This window comes from Lonchura striata, chromosome 2, assembly GCF_050655825.1.
Source record: "Lonchura striata isolate lonStrDom1 chromosome 2, ASM5065582v1, whole genome shotgun sequence".
Lineage (NCBI taxonomy): Eukaryota > Metazoa > Chordata > Aves > Passeriformes > Estrildidae > Lonchura > Lonchura striata.
Window position 1 is genome coordinate 39,506,422 of NC_140704.1, and position 22,269 is coordinate 39,528,690.

At 39.8% G+C, this 22,269-nt stretch overlaps 1 protein-coding gene across 21 annotated transcripts in view; it reads left to right on the forward strand.

Moving 5' to 3' along the window:
- LRRC3B (leucine rich repeat containing 3B) overlaps positions 1 to 20,764 on the forward strand; it is a 145,509-nt gene extending 124,745 nt beyond the window's left edge. For 18 of the 21 annotated variants that reach the window (XM_085573221.1, XM_085573220.1, XM_085573208.1 and 15 more), the window contains 2 exons: positions 9,931 to 10,869; positions 20,211 to 20,764. In XM_085573221.1, coding sequence (XP_085429347.1) covers positions 10,096 to 10,869; positions 20,211 to 20,222 — 786 coding nt within the window. In that variant the 5' untranslated portion in view covers positions 9,931 to 10,095 and the 3' untranslated portion in view covers positions 20,223 to 20,764. Of the gene's footprint in view, positions 1 to 7,083; positions 7,102 to 9,930; positions 11,193 to 20,210 lie in introns of those variants that run through there. The other 3 variants (XM_031503879.3, XM_085573223.1, XM_085573222.1) reach the window with 2 other exon arrangements.
- Positions 20,765 to 22,269: the final 1,505 nt, after the last annotated feature.

The window sequence follows — 22,269 nt, forward strand, 5'->3', positions numbered from 1 at the left end:
AACTGCTGAGGTACTATATTTTAACTGCTGTCCCCTTTTGCTAATTTATCTTGTGGGGATTTTTTCTCCCCTTTAAAATTTTTTCAAAGTAATTGCTCTGGAAGTATGTTCTTTTTATTGCTAGTCTCATCTTGTGTATTACTATTATTCAGGTTGCTTAATTTTAGTAATATCTTCTGCTGGCTCCTTTCAAATTTTTTTGTGCTATGAATAATTGCTCTATGTTTGTCTCACCAGGAAGTTGTGCAGGAAGAGAAACAGCCTTGACTTCCTGGGTTTTAACACAACAGGATAATCTAGACTCAGTAAAAGCAAGAGTTTGTGAAAGTGGGTACTGAACAGTCACTGTGGCACTACCTCTGCTCACATCTGTATTTCCTATTGAGCTGTCTAACCCAAGAAATTATTTCATCTGTAGTGACCCAATGTAGTTCCTGGGAACCTGCTCTGTGACAGAGGATCACTTGGGAAAAGCAGCTTTCAGCCGTTTTCTACTTTTTTCTCCTTCTCCCTCTCTTGCAGCATTCCCTGGTGCCCAGGTGTCTGCTGCCAGCAGCTGTCCTGCTGCTGCTGCTTTGGGCACCTGATGGCAGCTTTGCAGAGCCACCAGTGAGTTCCCTGCTGAGCAGTCCCCTCAGGGTAGCATGCTCATTTCTGCCTTGCTGACTTTATTATCAACACAGCCTCCCCAGCCTAATTACAACCTCTGTCTTCTACTAAGTTGCAGGAGCATTTGGATGAACCTCAAATGAGCCTAAAGATCACGGTACACAGAACCAAACAAACACCCTTAAAAGTGGAAGAAAGGTCTCTAGGTGGTCTGAATCTTGCTTATCTTTGCAATAGCCTTATTTCCTTAAAGGCCTGTCAGTTTCTGATAACACAGTTTTGTTAGCAGGGGTTAGATTTGCACTTTGCAAAAATAGAAGGAGGTCTTCAACTGGGCAAGGACACCATCTGCAGTCACCAGATGCAGTTACCAAGATTAAATTGCAAGACTTGCCACTGATTATGCTGGTAATCATTGAAGTAATCAGTGTAATTATCTTGAGATCAAGACAAGATTTTCTCTGATCTGATAGATTCTGCGTAATTAAGTTGAAGTAGCATCCATCATTAGCTGGTGGAAAGACTATGGCTCCAACTGGGCACTTGTCTGTTTCATTTTGATCATGTTATTTTATAATATGGGAGAAAAATAAATCAGCAAATCTTGTGGAACTGACACCTTATGATGAAAACATTTTCCATTGGGTTGTGTCAGATTTCTTGAAAACCTACAGCATTCCTTATTCATGAAAGGTTCCTAGGTATTCTCCTCATAACCAGACTTTAGAAAATACTTTAGTCTGCATCTCTTTACCCAATGAAGATTAAGTATTTTCACTTCAGGTTATTTTAAGCTTTCAGAGTATATTTTTTTCTACTATAGATCATGTGGAGGATTGACTCAGCTGCAGCTGGAAAAGATTTTCTTGCCAAATAGAATGGTTGTTGATGTTTTCTCAGAAAATGTGACTGAGACTTGGTAGAATATAATCCCAAACTCTGATGCACACTAATAATCTAGAAAAAAATTATAAAGCTTTGGAGAACTCTTCACAAGTGGTCATGTGTGTTAGAGCATTTTCCTTTAGCATCTGTAATGTGGTTCTTAATGTTCTTATATAGTGCTAAAAAAATTTTTTATCAGATGTGTTTGCTGAGCAGTAACTGGCATATCTTGAGCCTTTGTTCATTTCTTCTATAGGTTGTCAAGACAATTTCTTCCAAATAGAGTAATAAATTATGTTAAAGATTATGATGTATCTTATGTCTTGTGCCTTTCATTTTTAACTTACTTTATGTTGCCACTACATATGCAGTGTACGTGTATGTAACATTTTGCTTTCTTCTTCAAATGGCATAGGTATGCATACAAAATGCTGTTTATATTTCCCATCAGGGTATATTGCTCAGCGAAGGGACAGGAGCCATCTGTAGTCTATGTCAGATAAAGAGGATACAGGAGATAACAAAGAGAAGTAGGCAGCACTGAATACCTTCTAAAAAGCAGGTGATTCAATCTTTGCTAAGGCTCAAAAGAACAAGGTCTAACAGCATGCCCAACAGCTGTTTCTTAATTTCCAGCAAGTTACCAAATTTCATTCTGAGAAATGTGTTGTCACAGAAGACTTACAAGAGCAAAGCATCATAGGAGATGATTGGTAATATTTTTCTGTCATCAATCTGTTATTATATCTGCTAAGCATCACACAATTATTTATCAGCTAAGAGTTATGAAATAATTCCTGACTTGATGTGAAAAGGGAAAAAAAGTCTAATACATTTTTTAACACGAACCCAACCCATCAGTCTTAAAGTGCTGATTCATTTGCCCACACAGTATAATTAAGATGTTAATCGGTAATAAGGAGTGATACATTCAGTGATCTCACAATCAGAAAATAATTATAGCTTAAAATCTTCATTTGGCTCTCCTCAACCATTTTATTACTCTGTGACAGGTAAGCAAGGGCATTCAGAGCTCAGGATCTATAAACCTTTACCTACACACTTTGCTTCTACAACTGGAAAAGGTTTGCAGTTATATATAGATGCCTATACTTGGAAGTTTTTTGGGAACAAAATGTCGACTGGCATTCTGAGTCCTGTCCTAGGGGAAAATATTATAGTTTGAGTACATTTGGCGTTTCATTAGATAATGAATCCATTATGTAGTTTAAGTTCAGGCTCACACTGATTAATCATGACATTTCAATTATTCATAGCATCAATGATCTTTTGCACCCCTTTTTTCCCACCTCATTTGCCGTTGGCATCTATTAATTTCTCTTTTTACTGCTTTAGGATTTTTCATCTTGCCATATTCTGAAATTCTGAAACTCTTCCACTGCTGGAGACTTCCATCTGGGAATTTAAATGACCTGGCCCCTTGCAAGCAGTTTGTGGCATCTCTCTGGTTTGGTGCTTCATGGCATCTTAACTGCCTACCTTCAAGGTGGCTGAGCTGTGAAGCAGCCAGGCTTCCACATTTGAGGAGCGACATGGAAAGACACAGGTTGTCCTGGGAGTCCAAACCAGGTTCTTGTTTCATCTGCTAAATGGAATTTCTTCGTGTTGCCCTGGAGCCATGGAGAGGGTTGAGTTGCCTGACTTGTAGTCCGTCTGTGCAAGCTAGTGGGATTAACCTTGGCCGTGGTGTGCTGAGAGCACATAGGTGACATTGTTTTAAAGGATTGTATTGTTTGTTTGGAGGAATTCACTTGGTACCCATGCAATTTGATGTTCTATAATGCAGAGACAGCACAGAGGTCAGAAGTGGCTGCTGCATTCCCCTTTGGGTCCTACTGCTCGTGTCCAGCTCCAGCTCGCACATATTTCAGCTTGCATACATTTCAGCTCAGTACCCACTCAGTCAGTCACATTGTCATGGTGTAGTTTTATCATATATACATAGGTATATAAAAAAACTCACAACTTCTTATTTTTACATCAATCTTACTGTGTTTTTAAAATCTGTGGGCTGATTCAGCCTGCAGATGTTGGTGGAGCCAGGCAGGATTTGATGGAGGCTTTTCCCCAGTGTGCACAGACTCTGCTGGCCCCCAGAGGCTCAGATGCTCTCAAACCTGCTGCACAGGACAGGCCAGAGTGCAGCTTACTGGGAGGGCTGTATTTACCAGTACTGTAAGATTTACTAAGGGTAGGAGGTATGTAAATAGTTCTTTCTCCAAATATCTTCTCTATTTTAACTCTTCCTAAATATGCCATTAGCAATTGTTTGGGAGTAGTAGTGGCAAATCTCTTTCTTTGGGTTCAGGTAAAATTGTCCTGTCCTCAGTCCTCTAGTGAACTGGACTTTTCAGTCTGGATAATCACCTGTTAATATTAGCCTATATTCTCCATTTTATGACTATCTTGTCAATATTAATTGCAAGGTAATATTTTTGGAGATAAAGTATTATATGGCTTTTAATGACAAGGGGAAAAAAAAGAGGAGTACAAAGTCACAAAACACAGCTCTATGGTTGGGGTATATACGCAGGGGCTGGCGTGTGTGTGTGTTTTGTAAGAAGCAGACTGGCATTACAGGAAGCAGAACTTGTGGGAAACAATGTATTAGAAAGGGACATATTTTCTCTTTCAATGGTTAATTTGCTAAAACCGATGTAACCCAAAAATTCTCAATATGGCAAAGTTAAAACCTGTTTTAATAGAAAATACAAATTTAGATTTATCAATGAGCATCTTTTCTATAAACCAGCATGGTTGATGTCTTAAAGGAGGGAAAAATGTTATAATAATGTCAGGTCTCTATAAAGCATCTCAGTAATTTTCTGGAAGTTAATGATCTTTTTCAGTGCTCCATTTAATGGATTTTTAGTTACAAAATTTTAATATTTATTCAAAGTGCAAGTTTGCTTTAAAGATGTCTAAAAAAAGTGCCCTGTAGGAGTTTGTTTCCTGGACTTTTCTAATTCTGTGTCAAAATTCCAATGCTGGCATGCAAGAAAGTTGTTACTCTGAAGGATAGGACTTAGACCAGGCTTGAAAAGTTGATCACTTTTTCAGGGATCACTTGAGGGCTTACTGGGAGTTGGAGCTTATTTTGAAGGCAGTAGCACTGCCCACAGAAATAGGAGCTGTCTCTAGATTCATGTGTGAGCTGTGTGGGCTGCAAGGGAGGATGGGAGGCACCCTGATATGAGCAGTACATCTCTGATGTGGGGGGCCTGCAGTTGTTCGTGGTACCTTCAGTATTTACTGAGGATGCAGTGATGTTGTGGATTCTGTGATCCCAAGGAGTGTGGAGCTCTGCAGTGCCATTTGGGATCCATTTTCAGATGAGGGCTTCTCTAGGCACTGTGCCTAAAGCTAGTAGCAAAGTCACTTAAACTTTACGGCTGTATATCCTTGGAAGTATGGTAAGCCTAGGCAGGTGAATTGTGCATCAGTCCCTATGATACACATTCTTAGGAAGCTGGATTGTACATAATTTTTTTCCAATTTTTCTGGTGGTTGAAAGTGACAGACCAGACAGATTGAGTACAGTCATGATGCAGCCAACAGCTCACCCCCTGTGGTTGAACCATTGGCTTCTTCCCTGTTCTGATCTTGCCTGGTCGTTTGAGCACATCAGCTACAGTAACAAGAAATTCCTTTCTAATCATGGAGCCTTCAGTAACCTTAAGTACGAACTTTGTGTGCAGTTCTGAGCATTAGTAGTTAGCTGCGACCCCTTTGACATTGCTGGAGTAATAGATGCAAATCTTTTCCATCAGTGGGTCCAGCTTTTAAGAGAGAGCAGAGAGCTGCTGCTTATTCTTCCCATCACTGTTTGACAAGCAGGTAAAATAAGTGAGGGTAGTGTGTGAGTCTGGGAGCTCTTGTGTTGGCATGTACCTGTGTGATCCTGTTCTTCAGACTCAATTTGTGGCCCTTGATCTGTGATTTAACAGGAATCTTTCCATAAAAACATTTATACTAAATACATTAGGTCATGGTTTTGTCTTTATGTGTGAGATCTTGCTTGATGAAGAGCTGTCAGGAGAAGGGTAACAGTCTTGATTTTTCCTCCAAAATAATGTTTTAGAGTTCACCTGACACTGAGAATTCAGGTGAAATTCCAAGTAGAAGTGTTGTCCTACTGGAATCAACTTGATCAAAGATATTTTAATGTCACAGGTAATTTTTGTAGCGCTAGGAAGTAATTTTGGAAGGACCCTACTGCAAATGTAGATACACAATGCATGGAGAGGCCATCTGCTGAACAAATAGGGAGTAAATCCTTCTCTTGCATCTGAAAGATACAAATTTGCAGGAAGAGTGTCATCAACAAGTGGCTCCACTGATTTCACCTGAGGGTTTAGGGGATTGTGTGTGCGGGTGTGTTCAACATACTGTAGGCAGAATACCACTCAAGGTTGGTGTAGTCTCTGCTTTTGAGTCCTCTGAGAGCAGTGGCTGGCTCTCAAGTGCAAGGATTTGGTATCTGCTCCATTCTCTTTTATGGAGGCAGGGGATGTGTGAGTACTTGGGGCATGACCAAAGCTGCCATGTGGACTCTGAAAGTCTCACACTGCAGCAAAAACCCCTTCCCCTAGTCAGACATCTTTAACTAAACATTTATGATGGATTGTCTTTTTATGCATCTTTTGTTGTCTTAGTATTGCCCTAAACATCAAAGCATCTCATTTTTTGGCTTTCTGTGTGATGGTTATAGGATTCCTATCCTCCTATATCTTTTTTTGAAGACAAAACAGGATAAATTAATATTGCAGGCAGTCTTGTCCTGGACTTTCTGTATGACTTGCTTGAGTCTGTGGAGCCTTTCTCCATGTCAGTAGTTGGAGGCACTAATGCATCCTCACATCACTAGTTTCTTGTGGGGAGAAGTCATTATTCAATTAGATAATTTAGTAGTGTTGCATTCAGGAGCTAAAATACAGTCTCTGCACCTTGTTTGCAGTAAAGACAAATACTTTGCACCTGAAGCTCAGTAGAATTCTCACTGTGTATTAAAAGCAATGTGCTTTCCCTGAGGATTTCAGGATTTGTACATTTTCCTACATCATTGGATGTAGGCAGAGTGAATGGTCTTGGGGGAGCTTGAGAAGAGGAAGCTTTGGAAAACTGTTTAAATTGCAAGACTGTAAAGAACTCTTCTGTGCAGTCTTTTGTCTGTAGTATTATTCCCCTGCAACATTTGACTTGGTATTAGGTATTCTGTGTTTGTACTTGTATTTTAGAAATGTGCACAAAAAGCCTTTTCATACCACAGTGCTGCAAGTGCTCCTGGTATTGCTGTCATTTCCCTTTGCCTTCATTCACTTTTTAATTTCTTTTTTTTTTCTTGCTATATTTGCAGATTTATAATTAATTCACATATTTTAATTCTGTGTCTTTCATCCTTTTGTCTGTAGTCATTACTGTTTCTTCTAGTATATCTCTATTGTGTTTGTTCCAGCTCTGACACCTTCTTAATTTATTGTGTTCCAGGCAAGAGGAAATTAGATATAGCTCAAGAAGCCACAGATCTTCCTTACTGGCATTAGAAATGTGTGAATCCTAGTTTTCTTTTCTTTTCTTGCAGTCACTGTAAGTAAAGAAAGTTCTTGCTCTAAGTTTATTGTTGAAGCCTAAACCTCAGATATCCCTTCAATCGTATATTCTGGAGCAAACAAAGCTCTGTTTACCCTGACTGATGCTCAGTCCCATTGTGTTTCTTCTGGTTAATTTACTGGGAATTTGCTGAGCTTTGCTCTTACTCAGACAAGTTTTGTTGAGTGGGTTGTTAATTGCAGGTTTAAACTTGTATTTGCTCTATCTAACAAAACATTGCGAGTTCTTTCCTCTCTATATTAATTCACTTAGGCCTTTAGAAGAGGCACTGCTTCATTAAACACTATCCTGTTTAGTCTGTAATGACTCTACTTCTTCCACTCTAAACACATTAATACATTAAATAGTTTCATTTGTCTTCAGTGGGATGAGGATGTTCTACAAAGGGGCTTGGGGCCTTTTTGATACATGCTCTTTAGTGGTGTAACAGTGCTGTGGAGAACTCAGCAGAGTATACACTGTATTTCCAGGCTGACTGGGGTTTTTTTAGCCTGTAATGAAGCAAATTTGATATGCACTTGTCACATTCTGATAAGAACAGGATAATTTTTGTGCTTCTATAAAATGAAGCACCCAAGACTACTTCAGGTCTTTGCTCTTTCCCCCCAGTCTCTTGCTGCAGTAGAGCTCCAGTGCCACTGGTGGGAAGCCACTGTGTACAAGTAGTAGGTGATGAGATGATGCTCCTTTTGTGGTGATGAGCTGGAACACTCATCTGCTCTTCTGGTGCAGCAGCACAGTAGTGAGACACAAGAACATGAAGGGAAAAGAAAATAGGTGGCTGTTTTTCCAGGGGACTGGCTGTCCTGCCACAACACCCAGGGCTGTTGCAGGGAGCAGCAGATTGCCAGCTCCGAGTGCCAGCTGCCAGCTCCAGCTTGGCCTCGGAATGGGCTGCGCATTTCAGCAAGTACTTAGCGCTTTTGGGCACGCTGGGAAAAAACCAACTTCTGGAGCTTACCTCCTCCAGTAGCAGATTTCTGGCTGGTCTGAAGAGCAGGCACTGCAGTGACCAAAGAGCCAAAGGGAAAAATGGGAAGGATGCATGCACCCACTGCAACAGGGTTCTTTCATGTAAACCCTGTTTGTTCCATAGAGGTTATGAAGGGTTTCATTGACTTGGGAAGTGCTACCTCACCTCTCTTTCCTCAGAGGGAGCTTTTCATGCTCTGCTTAGTTTCCTTCTAAGCAGTTTCACGTTTCCAGGGTTAACTTCACAATTTCTCATTTCTAATAATTATATTTCTTTTTAATTTTAGAGTAAAAATTTTATGGAATCCAAGTGTAAGCTTTCCGTTTAGGTTCTTGGGCAATTACTGATTTAAACAATAGGTAAGCTGAAGATTAATGGCAATACACTACTCTCTCCAGTAGTTGCAGTGAGAGTATGCTGAGTTTGTGTGAGCATTCCCAAGCCATGGAGTAACCACAAGTAATGTACATGCTGTTAAGATTGGTTTGGATTATTTTATTTTTCTTGTGGGTTACTGACATACTGAGCCTGAGCAGAAAGGGTTAAATAGAACTTGAGCTATGGGTTTGAAATTATGCTTGACACATCTGATCCGTATTACTGCAGTGTGTCAGCAACTGCAGTTGGTATGTCAGTTTTGCAAGTAAAAAAGTGATTGCAATGCAATTTCTTCTTTTTCATGTAAAATCACACATATCCTTCGTGCAGGGATTTTCTTGTTCAGTGGGCTACAGTATGGATTTAGAAAAAAACATAATTCATTTATATGTAAATGCAACCTGAAGGCTACACATATCTGAGCTGCTACAAAGACAGAGAGCATGTACATGAAAACAAATGGACCTGTTGTTAGAAATTCATAGTTTACCTTAATAGGGGTGGTGGTGGAGGGGAAGGATTGTCTTTGAAACCATATAGGTCAGCATTTCAGACTTCTGTATTTGTATTCCAGTTAAAGGAGAAAATGGAAAAGCTTCTGGATATTTGCTATTTTAAAGCCAGCTTGAGGGGGGAGAAGCAAGAAACAGTATTTTCATATGTCCTATTAGCAAATTACATTCTATGAATAAGATTTTTTAATGTTTGGCTTGTATATAGGTTTTGTGAGTTTTATTTGTTTTGGAGGGTGGGATATGGGAATTTTTGGCAATTGTTCCGTTTCTTTTTGTTACATGAAAAGAAATTTTAAAAAAAACCCTGGAAGTAGAAATTATGTCTGTAGGTCTCACAAAATGCTGGGAGGTACAAGAAATCCAGCATTCTAAAGCAAAAGAGAAGGAGGGGGAGACAAACAAGGAGATGGTGGGTGATTTTGGTGTCTTGCAGCAGCCTTTACTTTACCTGATTTTTGTTCCTTGATACAGTAAAAATATTTCCTTGCTGAAGTACTCGGATTTGGACTTACAATAGCATAAATTATTTTGAGATAAGTTCACATTAACAACCACAAATTCCTTACTTATCCTGTCATTGTTGCTGGAGATACAAGTCTTAGCTCCTATCGATGCATCTTCTACTTCAGCAAGGGAAAATGCAATTTAGTTTTATAGCTATTTTAGAAGAGTCTGTGATAAAAGCAAACCAGTGCCTTACCTAATAAGTATTAAAGACCAAACCTGTGCAATTTGCAGTAAGTGTAGTCTATACTCCTAAAAATGTCCTGGGGATTTATGCACTAAACTCAGATTAATGCTAATAGGAGTTACCTAAGATAATAAATAATTTCTTTAGTGTGGCATTTCCCTTTAACATCTTATTATTTCTATTTTTTAATGAAAACAAAGTTAGAATTGGAGTTTGTGGTATAAAGAACCTTTTTTTCTTCTTTGTAGGCATGCTTCTAAGAAACATATTGACCATGAGGAAGCCCATGTGCTAGTAACCAGTTTTTACTAATCCCGCCGAAGAAAATGAAGCCACGTTTCAGCTTTGCCAATCCTTTTCCCACCCTGTTGGCTGAATGAGAAATGGTCGTGTGATTATGCTGACAGCCCAGCATGCATTTGGTAGACCTGTGGTTAACTCGTTCCCTCTCCATGTGTCTGCTCTTACAAAGTTTTGTCCTCATGATACTGTGCTTTCATTCTGCCAGTATGTGCCCAAAAGGCTGCCTCTGTTCCCACTCTGGAGGTCTCAATGTCAGCTGTAGCAATGCAAACCTCAAGGAAATACCCAGAGATCTTCCCCCAGAAACAGTCTTACTTTATTTGGACTCCAATCAGATAACATCTATCCCCAACGAAATTTTTAAGGACTTGCACCAATTGAGAGTCCTCAATTTATCAAAAAATGGGATTGAGTTTATCGATGAACATGCCTTTAAAGGGGTGGCAGAAACCTTGCAGACTCTGGATTTGTCCGACAACCGGATTAAAAGCGTGCACAAAAACGCTTTCAACAACCTGAAGGCCAGGGCCAGAATTGCCAACAACCCCTGGCACTGTGACTGCACGCTGCAGCAGGTGCTGCGGAGCATGGCCTCCAACCACGAGACTGCCAACAACGTCATCTGCAAGACCTCTGTGCTGGACGAGCACGCGGGGAGACCCTTCCTCAACGCTGCCAACGACGCCGACCTCTGCAACCTCCCTAAAAAGACTACTGACTACGCCATGCTGGTCACCATGTTTGGCTGGTTCACCATGGTGATCTCCTACGTGGTTTATTACGTCCGACAGAACCAGGAGGATGCAAGGAGGCACCTTGAGTACTTGAAATCCCTGCCAAGCAGGCAAAAGAAACCAGATGAAGCCGATGACATTAGCACTGTGGTATAGTATTCTGAATGAAATGACTGCCTTTGTGATGGGAACTAGAGTTGGATGACACTAAAACCAGAGGTTTACTTCTAACATTCATTGTAAACATTAAGACTTTTGGGGCTTTTTTTCCTGTTTAACTGAATTACACCACTGTTGAGCTTTTTAACAGAAAGTTTTGTCCGGGTGGTAAACTTCAATTATTTCTCTGGTGGTATCCTAAAGCAAGTGAATTAATATGTAAACATTAGTTTAGACCCATTCCACTATTTAATAACGAAATTTATTTTTTTAATTTAAAAACCAAATAAAAGCTTAAATTTGAACCATGTAAAGCAGAGTAATTTATTGCTCAGAAGCCTGTCCAGTCCAGAGCACTCTTGGCTTGTTCAGTGCTCATGAGGTAGAAGAGAGGAGTGATGATGAAGTGGGCTGTGAGAGGTCCAGGATTCGAGAGTCCCCAAAGGGCACATCTCACCCATGGGTGCAAGGTGAGCAGCTGGTGAATGGTAGCCCATTTTGTGGGCTGCCTGCCACGGTGGGAAAGGGGCACAGTGTGGGCAGAGCAGAATGCCCTGATTCCGAGTGTAAGGGACTGATGCTTGCTTAACCTCTCGGAGGGCATTTCGGCAGTGCTGGGGAGGAGGCAGCCTTGAGGAGCTGCACCTCAGGACATCGAAGAGAGGTAAGCCAGGGGCATGTCGTGGTTTTCATCTTACACCTTACTGCCTTGCATGAGCTTCAGGCAGGTGACGTCAGCACTGGGGAGTGCAGTGAGAAGGCAACAGCAGGCTTAATATGATGGTCAAACTAGAGTACCAGTACTGATAATTAAAAAAAAAAAAAAGCTGGTGGGTTTAAGCTGTATATTAGTTCATAAGTAAATGTGACTTCTATTTTTTATGGAGCAGCCTTTTTAAAAATTGAAGAAAATAAATGAAATAAATGAATCTATAGGGTAGGCATACTCTATTGTGTGTTCTAATATAACCTATATCTATGTTTTTTTATGATTTTGTGGCTAAACGTTTGGGAAAATAGAAAGTCCACATGCAGTTAAACTCAGTCTTGCATATGAAATGGATATTTTAAACCTCTGCTGTCTTTATAAACACAGTGTTTTTCTCTTTTCATAGATAAAATTTTCAAAGGGAACAAATCCACAAGAACATATTCTTCTTGTCCTTTATTACCATAATAAAATGATGCTTGTCTCTGGGTTTCTAGATCCACTCTAATTGACACTGGAATATATATTACAGAAGGGTGGAATTAAAAGTGTATAAAACACTGCTTTGCAAGAGTAAGTGTTAAAGGTCAGCATTAAAAAATGTAAAAACCCTCCAGAGTAATCTCTCTGATTAGGTTATCTATTATTTCTGTTACAGTTTGTTACAAGGGCAGAAGCTTGTTTATCTTAATTTTTTTTCAGAACACTGTTAAAATAATAACTAAAACTTGTTTCAAAGCAAGTGACAGAATAGGAAAAAAAAAGGGGCATAGAGTCAACTTTTTATGTCATCTTTGCACTTTTTTGTCATCTTCATAGGGTGACTCCTTGTGACCGACTTACCCGTTTTCATACCTCCATGAGCAGTTTTTGGCAAATTAAGAGAATGTTAATGTTTATAAAGGGCACAGTCTATCCATAAAATATCCACTGTCCCTGCCCTGATATTTCTGTCCCTGCCACCAACTCCCTTAAGTAAAAATATTATTTTCTAAGAAGATGCTCTTGTTGATGACACATCCTCCTTAGTTAGCATTTTATGCTTTCCTGTTTCCAAGCTCTATCTACCTAAGCCCCCCAAACTCTGTGTGGCCTCCTGCAGGACCCAAAAGTAGTTGGATTAGATACACAGGTGAGTCTGAAGAGAGCAGATAAAATGTTATACTGTAGTGGCAATGTAACAAACTCTACTGAACAGGACATGTAGTGTCTCTGTGTAGGCTGAGCAAAATTACTTCCTGATGTAATTCCCCTAATTTCTCTAAAATTTCCTTCAGAGTTAAATTGGTCTCATTTCTGTTACTGTGTTCCCCAAGCAATATTTAGGATCCCATTTAAAATGCTACAGTGGGAAAAACAGAGGTAACTAGCTAAAATATTACTCTAAGCTAGAGGTCCTAACAATCAGGAATTTGTTTATTCACAGCTGAATGCAGGAATTTCTTCACAAAATTTGGATAGAATTATTCAAACAACATTTAAGAAATCCTAGTCAGCCTTGAAACACTTTAAAAACACTTGGCAGGTTTTATATATTTAATTCCAAGCAACATTTTCAAAAATAACCCCTCTTCCCAAAACTGACTAAGAAAAAATATAAATAAGTTATCTTCAGGTTTTCTGTTTTTTTTCTTTATTACTTGATCCATGAGACAGGATCTGGTATGGTTTTTCCCTAGCGGAACTTCTGGCTTTCCAACTTTAAATTCTGACCCAAGCAAATTTAAACAAAATTAAGCATTACTCTGTAGAAATGCTTTGGAGGGATGGTTTCAAGAAGATAAGAAGATAATTGTTTTTATTGTGTTTACTTCGCACCTTTCTTTCCAAAACTACTCTCTCTAGAAAAGCCCAGGTGCTGCCCTTTGAAGTCAATGGCACAAACATTTAGAATTTGATTAAAGTTAAACACTTCAAGGAGTTATTTTCATTTACAAAATAAGTTTTTCTGAGAAATGAGTTATTTGGTATATTTTTATCTATAATACCTTAGCATGTAAATGCAGATGAGAGGAAATTGATGTTTCCTTACTCACAGAAGATAGCATATGATAGAAAATAAGAAGGGATATATATAACACAGTGATTTTTTTTTTCTATTAAGATGATTCAGGAAAAGCAGAGCTGGGACTTAATAGCTTAAGTGTGATTAATTTCTCTATCCTGATTTTCTTACAGAAAACATCCATATTTTTGTTTCTAAATGGTAAAGGATAACTGTCAACATTTGTTTTTTCTTAAAACTAATGGTGATTTTTCTCTGCTAATTTTCTAGTGTTATGTTCTGTGGGTAAGGTCTGTGATAGTGCATTTGGTCTGTGTGTATTAAGGCTCTGTCTTTGTTTCTTTCATTATCAGTTTGATACACTATTAGATACAGATCTCTTCACTCTTAATTTACATTATATTTTTAAGTCTTTGGTAGCAAGATTTTGCACTGCAATTGTCATAAATTTTGGGTGTTGAGTATGAACAGAAAATGTGGTGATCCATGTTCTCGTCTTCCCAGGAAGAAAAGAAGAGAATAGAATTTTGGTTTACCAAATAGATGCCATGCAGAAAATCTACCACATTTGTTTTTAAGCTTGAAAGAGGAAAATAATAAACATTAGAAAGCAAAAAAAGGGAAGTAAACGGAGCAGCTGTAGGCTTAAGCAGTTGAAGGTGTCACGGAGTCTTGCAAGGTGTTTAAATATGCAGTGGGGACTCAGAGTGAATCTAAATCAATTTGTAAAAGTGTGTCACTCTACTTCTACACCTGGAAAAAGAGTTAAACAAGCTAAACGGGATCTGTTTTAAAAACAATCTTTAAACTTAGGAGGGAAATCTAAAGAAGAAAAATATCTTGGGTTACATGTACAGTCATAGTATGAGCAAAACAAATAGGAACATTTTTCCTAAGCAAGTGAGAAACAGGAGTCCAACTAAAGCAAGAGACAAGAGTTCATTGGGTATTAAGGGAATACTGTGAATAGGTAGGGCAAATGTTTTGAAAGAAAGTAGGCTAGCATTTGAGAAGAGGAAAAAGTCACCTATCAGTTACTGGTTAAAAAATAAGAAACAAAAGAAGAATTTATCTGTTGACGTGAAGGAGAATGGTTACTGAAATTTCTGAGTTGTCCCATGGAAATCAGAATGGGAGCAATGCTGTACAGTGTATTCCTGGAGAAGGGAGTTGATAATGAGCTGATAACATTTGTGGGTTATAAACAGTTATGGAGGGCAGTCCAGCCTACAGCTAACTGTGAAGAAATACAGAAGGGTCTCACATTTCTAAGTTGGCAAATGATGATACAAAGAAGATTAGATTTTGTGTGAATAATTATAAAGTACTGCAGATGGCACATCTGAACATGAGGATATTCTCTAAATTGGCTGTAATCAAATGGAAAAAACATCTTGGAGGCACAGTGGGAAGCTCTTCAATGACAAACACCAGAAATTATTAGGAGGGAAAAAAATCAAACGGCGTAGTGGCATGGCATAAACCACTGAATAAAATCTGTGATGAACATGCATCTGAAGCATTTCAGTTCTCCTCTTCAAGAAAAAATTAACTTACTTCTGAAATACTGACTATGTAGAGAAAGATAATAAGATAATCAAGGATATCAAGTTGTTTCCATAGGAGAAGACATCTAACATCCCTGGTCATGGAGGTGAGATAACATTAGAACTCACTGTAGTAACTGGAGTAGTAAACAAAAGAGAAATTCAGAAGCTCTGATCTCTGTTTCTTGCAACAGAAAACATCAGTCTGGTTAGACAATATCAGGTAATGGATGCTGGGGTTTTTTTAAACATTTTTTTAGAGAGCATGCATTTAAATGAAGTACAGGTTACTGGAGAAGAAAACATATTCAAAGGTAGGACTCCACAAAATCTTGGAAGTCAAGGTTGTTAACCATGCTAACATTATATAGATACCATTCTCAACAAGGAAAGTCCCTGCTCATCCCAGGAAGCAAGGATGGTTTCCCTAGGATAAGCTTATAGGTTTGTGCTTCTCTGACTCTCTGAGACACTGTTGTGGGTGTTTGTTGAGGAAGGGAAGGTGGGCTTGATTTGTATGGCACTGGTGCTCTCATGTGTAGTGGGATGCAAATCAAGTTGCCTCCCTGAGAGGCAGGAGAGGGTATCTGTAGTGCAGACAAGAAGATTTCCCATGCATGGGCTGGGAATGAAGTCCAGGAAAAGCAAAATCCCACTTAAGTGTTGGTGTCTTGCAGCACTAACTGCTGAACAAGGTGCTGAGTGCTGTGTTAACTAAAGGAGAGACAGCTTTCCACTGGGGATCTGTGGAAAAATTAATTCAAACCTCGATTGACATATCAAGGCAAATTGATACTACTCTTACAGCTCATGGACCTGGTGGTCCATCTAGAAAGGACGGGAATTTTTCTGCAGGTTCTTCATTAAAACAAGGTTGAGGACTTGATTTTCACAAATAAATCCCTTCAAGTGAAAACTGGTGTGATGAATTCTTGCAAGTACTTCAACAGTGCCACTTATGGCAGGGAAAAGCGTGTAAGCTTTGCTTTTGTTTTGCTGGAGTAAATCTGAGGAGCAAAAGTCACTGACAAGAATCGGACACCATGTTTACGTGGCATGCCATAACAATATGTGAAAGAGGTGTTTTTTGCATGCCAGTGCATCCATGGGTATGTACATGTGCAGGGCATTCATACGCTTCTCAAGTTCAGTCATATTTCCCTGTGGTTAGTCATGTGCATGACTGTGTCAGCTGTACATACACATGCAGATAAAAAGGGTCTCCTTTGGATGCTTTCATTTGCCCTATTTAATCATGAATAGGGTTGCTTTGTTGCTTCAAAGCCATGATTCATACTGCATTTAAGCCAAGTACACCTCGATCCTCAGCCTTTCACAATGCTCCCTGATCCCAGTACCAGCTACACAGAATGTGGAAGAAAATGAGGCGACACTGGTACACCTCATCCTCTTTCTGAGATCCTTAGTCACATCCATTGGCTACCATATCGAGCTTTACAGACCTTTGTGAACAACCTTTTCGTTTTCCACCTGGCTCAGAAAGCAATACAACTTCCTAGAAAGCACAATATTTAGGTGAATGATGCAATGCCTTCTAGCTCATAAGGAGCAGCCCCATTTGTGAAAATCGGGCAGTAAAAGTGCAGCTCATGTTCCTGGATCAGTTCTCCTCTTCTGCACTTGTAAACGAGTAGGTTCTTGGCATTACAAGTGTGTTTGGCTGTGTTTTTCTCCTAGGAGATAGTTATAGCCCTTGAAGGAAATTCCTTGAGATGGCTGTGGGCCTGAATGCAGCTGCTAGTTCCAAAAGAAACGCCAGAATGAAAAATGAGATGGTTTTAAGATTTCCCTACTGTAAGGAAACTTGAGAAGCAGTTGTTTTTGGGAAATCAAACATCTGTATTATTCCTAATGTGGTTTTGAGGTTTTAAAAGCACATTGTGAACATCCTGCTGCTTTGGTGGGGCAGTCTGCAAGCAGATTTCATAACAGCAGCAATCTCCATAGCCTCTTAGGGGCAGATTAAACTGGACATTGAGGAGAAAAAATGCCAAAACCAAACCAACATGACGAAAGCGCTTACAATAACAACAAAACCCAGATAAGCAAAAAAACCAACCAAACAAGAAGCCCATATGTTAAGCTGTCTGTTTAGGGATCTTCATCCTTCACAATTATTAGTCACTGCCTTATAATGAAAGAGTTTGTGATCTCTTGAATTTTTCACAGCTCCATTTTAATTTGGAGCTAAAAAATAGGTCTGTTTAAAAACATCTGCCATAACACTGGTAGTGTATGAGCTGACACTATTTAAATGGAGATTGAAGTTGAATGTATTAGCTAAATCTTGTCTGCATGGAGGTCTGTTTCTATGCCTATCTGCACATGTGTAAAAAAACCTTTAGGTATATATTAGAAAAATACACATTTTCTGTACATAGGTGTGGTTATAAAATCATGCTCTTTCAGATATGCTTTGGAAGTTTTTTAATATATAAAAGCAAGGAAAAAAATTTGAAGGAAAAATGGACCCCAGAACTTTCAGGTTGCTTTCAGACATCAAAGCAGGACAAAAAGAGAAAAAAAAGCCCTAACAAAACCTATTATTTTTTCTTCCTTTGAGGATTAACTTTGTTCTCAATGCTGCATTTCATGGTTTACCAATTTTTATTTCTGTACCTAAGCCAGATTAGCATTCACTTTCAGCAAAGTCTCTTATAAATGGAGCTCTTAGCCACAGAGAATATTGAAATGTATCATGTTGTCTGAAAAAAAACCTGTGACTGCAACAAATAAGCCCTCTAGACAGTATCTCTATACCCTGTTAATTAAATTTAGTGGCAAAGGAAAGGAGTTGTTGAATTGAGGTAATACTAGAGAGATTTCTGGTTCTTGAGTAGATGCCGGCTTTTATGTTCTTAATGTGACTGTGTATGGGGCAACCAACACACCTTTTCACTATTCTGCTTCAGAAGCTCTGGGTCTGGTTGCTGTTACAGGTCACAAAACCCACTGTCTCTGTCTTCGCATGGTCCTTAAGGACAAGGGCTTTGGGGAACGCTGTATCTGGAAATGCCACCCTGAGAGCAGTTGCTCAGAGTCTCACCTCAGCACTGCCAGCTGTCTTGGTTTAGGCCACTTGTAAAAGGTGTTTGGATGAGATCTGTGAACCCTCTTCCTGTTGAAGGGACTTGCTTACCACTAGTAGCAGATACATCACAGGTCAGGATCCCAGAGACTTCATCCTTTGAAACCACGGGAAGCATGCTTTCCTTCAGAATGATACAAATTATTTCTGGTACATCAAACTTTCCAGTACTATAAAGTGTAAAACACCAGCACAGCCTGTTTGATTTTCAAGACAAGGGTGTCTAACAACATTGCAGCTGTACTCAAACTAAAATATTTTGCCTTGTCTTTAGTCTTTTGTTGTTTACATTTGTGGTTGAATAAACTTCATGGCTCTTCAGATTGAATCTTCAAGCAAGCTTGTTTTCACTTATCAGAAACAATTTCCAATTGCTATTAATGGTAAACCTCACTGGGAAATGTATTCACAGGTCAGCAGAGATTTATTATTTTCTCATGCGTTTTGCAAGACTCATGAACTTATTAATATATTAGGGGTTTTTATGAAGTAAATGAGATATGTATGCACAAGTTTTTTTAAAAACAGAGCTAATCAAGAAATAGATTAAGTGAAATACACTGAGTCCATTCTGAAGTTCTGAAGTAGAAAAGGACAATCTGTTTAGAAGAGCTGGGTAAGGTAGAAAGGTATTCCTTCAAACAACAAGCTCTGAAGTACATAGAAACATCTTTTTCTTTTCAAGAGTTGTGGCAACACTGAAACTATAGTTGCAGGATAGTAGATGTAAATTGCAATGCTGAAAATAACTTAGATAATTAAAGAAAAATCATTTCTCTGTTTGGTTCTTACCCTGTGTAATGTACCAAAATTCCTGGCTGAACTTGGAAAGTTGTGCTTTCTTAGTTAGCAAGCTTTCTTCCTAAGTTCAGGAATGTACTTTGGACTGTATGTGAGAATGAAGTTTTGATACTGCCTTCAGTGGGATCAGCATTTCTGCAATAAATGTGTTATTGATTCAGGGTGAACTGAGCCACCATAGTAGCAATTGCTTTTGTGCTTTTGACAGGGTTAATTTGGGTTTAACAAACAATAACATCACACAACTCTGCAGTGGTGCACCCTCAGACTTCTAGCATGACAATGGGAATTATCCTTTCCTTATCCTGGTGGTAGATAGCCATGACAATTACCTTGATTTTTTTATTGTCTACATGACATAAGACACGTAGTGTCTTTTTGTATTTGGCTCTGCATAGACCTCTGGAATCTCTTAAGTACGTGTGTATAAGGACAGGCTTTTAGAGTGAAGAAAAAGAAGTATGTAAGAGGGTTGACTACATGTAATTAGCTTCCAGTAATGGGTCACACTTCAGGCAGCCATCACCCACAAAGTTACTGTATAGCAAAATCACTGGAGTCAGCAGGCTTCTGGAAAATACCCACCATTATTGTTTAAATGCTTTTCTTCCAGTATTTTTCCACAATTATTTTTATTTCTGCAGCATTGTGTTCTCTCTGTGAGCACCACTGTGGAGGAGATTGTTTTGGGAGGAACGAGCTCTGAACTTCCAAGCTGTCCTGAGGGTGTGGAAAAAGGTCTTTCATGGAAACTACCTCAATTAAAAATATGACTGTACATAATCGTGGACCTGAGGAGACCTGACACACATTTCAAGCCTGGCCCCTGACTGCCTGAGTGAATAGATGCTATACTTAGCACAGAGAATAAATGGTTTGGGCTGAGAAGGGTGAGTCATTCAAAGCCAAGTTGCTTTTCCTGAAAGCACACAGAAATGCAATGATTAAATAGGCTTTACATTTGGAAAATCCTGCAGGCAAGTCTTTAATCAGTCTTGAAGTGCTTTTCCATGTGCTGCCAGTAGATTTGTTTTGACACAGCGTGGTGATGACTCTAGGTACGGCAGTCAGTTTTAGCTGCTAGAGGCGTATGGGTGACGACTGCTCACGTTACGTGAGCACAGTGTTGGGTGTCTGACGAGTGTGCTCCTTCTGCTGCAGGTGCTGGATTGAGCTCAACGGAGAACCAGCTTTTCCACACAAACTGAGAAGATGCCTGAGCTGCGTGGGCCGCCTGAATTCAGGGAGAGTGAGCAGATGGCACCCCTCACTGCAAGCCTGATGATGCTGTTCCTGATGAACTTGGTTTGAAACACTAGTTCTTATCCCTTGTGGAAAACCACAGTGGTTCATGATACATGGACCGCAGCTGTTCCAGCTTCCTGTTCCCATACATGTGTATGTGTGCACTTGTGTGGGTCCAGCAATATTTGTTTCAGCTAGGTCTTGCTGGTGGGAGAGCAGAATTTCTATGCTGGACATTGTGCGTTACAGATGATAATATTAAATGGCAACAATATCCCTGGGAAGCTCTCTGTGCACTTGTTGGAGAGTGGGTGGGAGAAGGTCAGAGGGTGTTTGCCATAATCATGTGCTATTGCAGTATTCATGTAAGTGGAGTTCTTGTTTATTCTATTTTCTGTTTTCTTACTGGCTTAATACTGGAGCCTCTTCTGTAAAAATGAAAGCATAATTAAATCATTACTTATCAGTAATGCCATAATGTTTCTGCCATAATGAAGAAGCGCTTAATTACTCTATGTTATATGTCACGTCAGAGCCTGTCACATTGTTTTTCTCTGGGAAATTTCCAAGGGAAAGAGTCAGCAAAGTTCTTGCTACATCCCTGACTGACTGCAGGGCACACAACTGAGTAAAACATGCCTTGTTCACCTGGCAGCTACACTCAGGAGGGTTCTCTGTGTCTGTCAGAGGCAAACTAGCTACTCGTCTCTCAAACATTGTGCATTTCCACATGTAAACTTCATTTCTTGTTCATCTTCATCTGGAGAAAAGATGTCATTCAGAGGAGAGAGTTGGAGGGTGATGAGAATCTGTGAGTTTCTGCTCCCAGGCAGAGAAGAGTGGCTGGAGTGGATGAAGCAGAACTTGATTTGAGGCAAGGGGTTACAGGAGTGCCTGGAAAAGTCAGTAAAACCCAGAAATTTGGTTATCTGTATATGGGAGAAGCCCTGAACTCTCTGCAGAGAGTGGAGGAGTAGGAGGCAGAAGCTGAGGAAAGATGCATACCTGGAGAGGATGCTCTGCATGGAGATTGCATTCATTCAGGCAGGTGCTGGGGTGGGAGGGGGACATGCAGGGAATTCCCCTGTTCAGTTGTCCCAACCCTTGCTGACACCATGCCTTGTTTTCCACCTCCCATAACACCATTGGTCCTGCTATCTTCTCCAGAAAGGCTCTCTAGGGGCAAAGCTGAGCTCAGAGAGGTATTAGGAGGTTTATGCTTCTGATGGTCAGTTACCCAGTCCTGCCTGGGCTGGCCAGAGTGTTTCTACCTGGACAGCTGGAGCTCCTGAAGCCTGGGTTGGCGGAAGGCATCCCACCACTGGCACTGCTCCTGCTGCAAGCCTGTTTCCCAATGAGTGGGGTGGGGGAGAAAAGGTTCCAGCCTCTCTGGGGGCTGCTGGGTTGATCTGCCTCTGCTATATTGCTAAACCACAGCTTCCTTCTTCAAGCTGATGCTTGGCTCTTTCCTGCCCAGTCTTCATCATCGGTTGAGGGGAAAAGATATTTTTATTTCTAGGAGGTGAATCATTAATAATGTCCATGCTCTGCTTTATCCCTGAAAGGTTTTTAAACCAGCTGCATGCCCCCTTTGAAACACAGGGAAGATGCAGTGTATATAATGAAGTGCATCCCTTGTATGCTTCTGTCTGTTTTGTATGTTTGGGGTTTTTTTTTTAATTTTTAAGCTGGGATAACACCTACGCTGCTGTAATGTCTTCCTGGGTGACATCCAAAAGTGTAGAGGGTCAGATCCTTACCTGCAGTAGTTTAATGTAATTCTATTAAAATCAAAGGAGCAGATCTCATTTATCATAGTAAAGGTCCTCTTGCAGAAAGTATTTTTAACTGCCAGCATCCTCACTGAGTGTGAGGGAAAGAAACCCATGGTAATTTTGGGGGAATATTTAGCCAGTCTACATTAAATGTTCTCCTATTTCATTGTGCCTAGGGATTCCTATCAGAAAAAAAGATG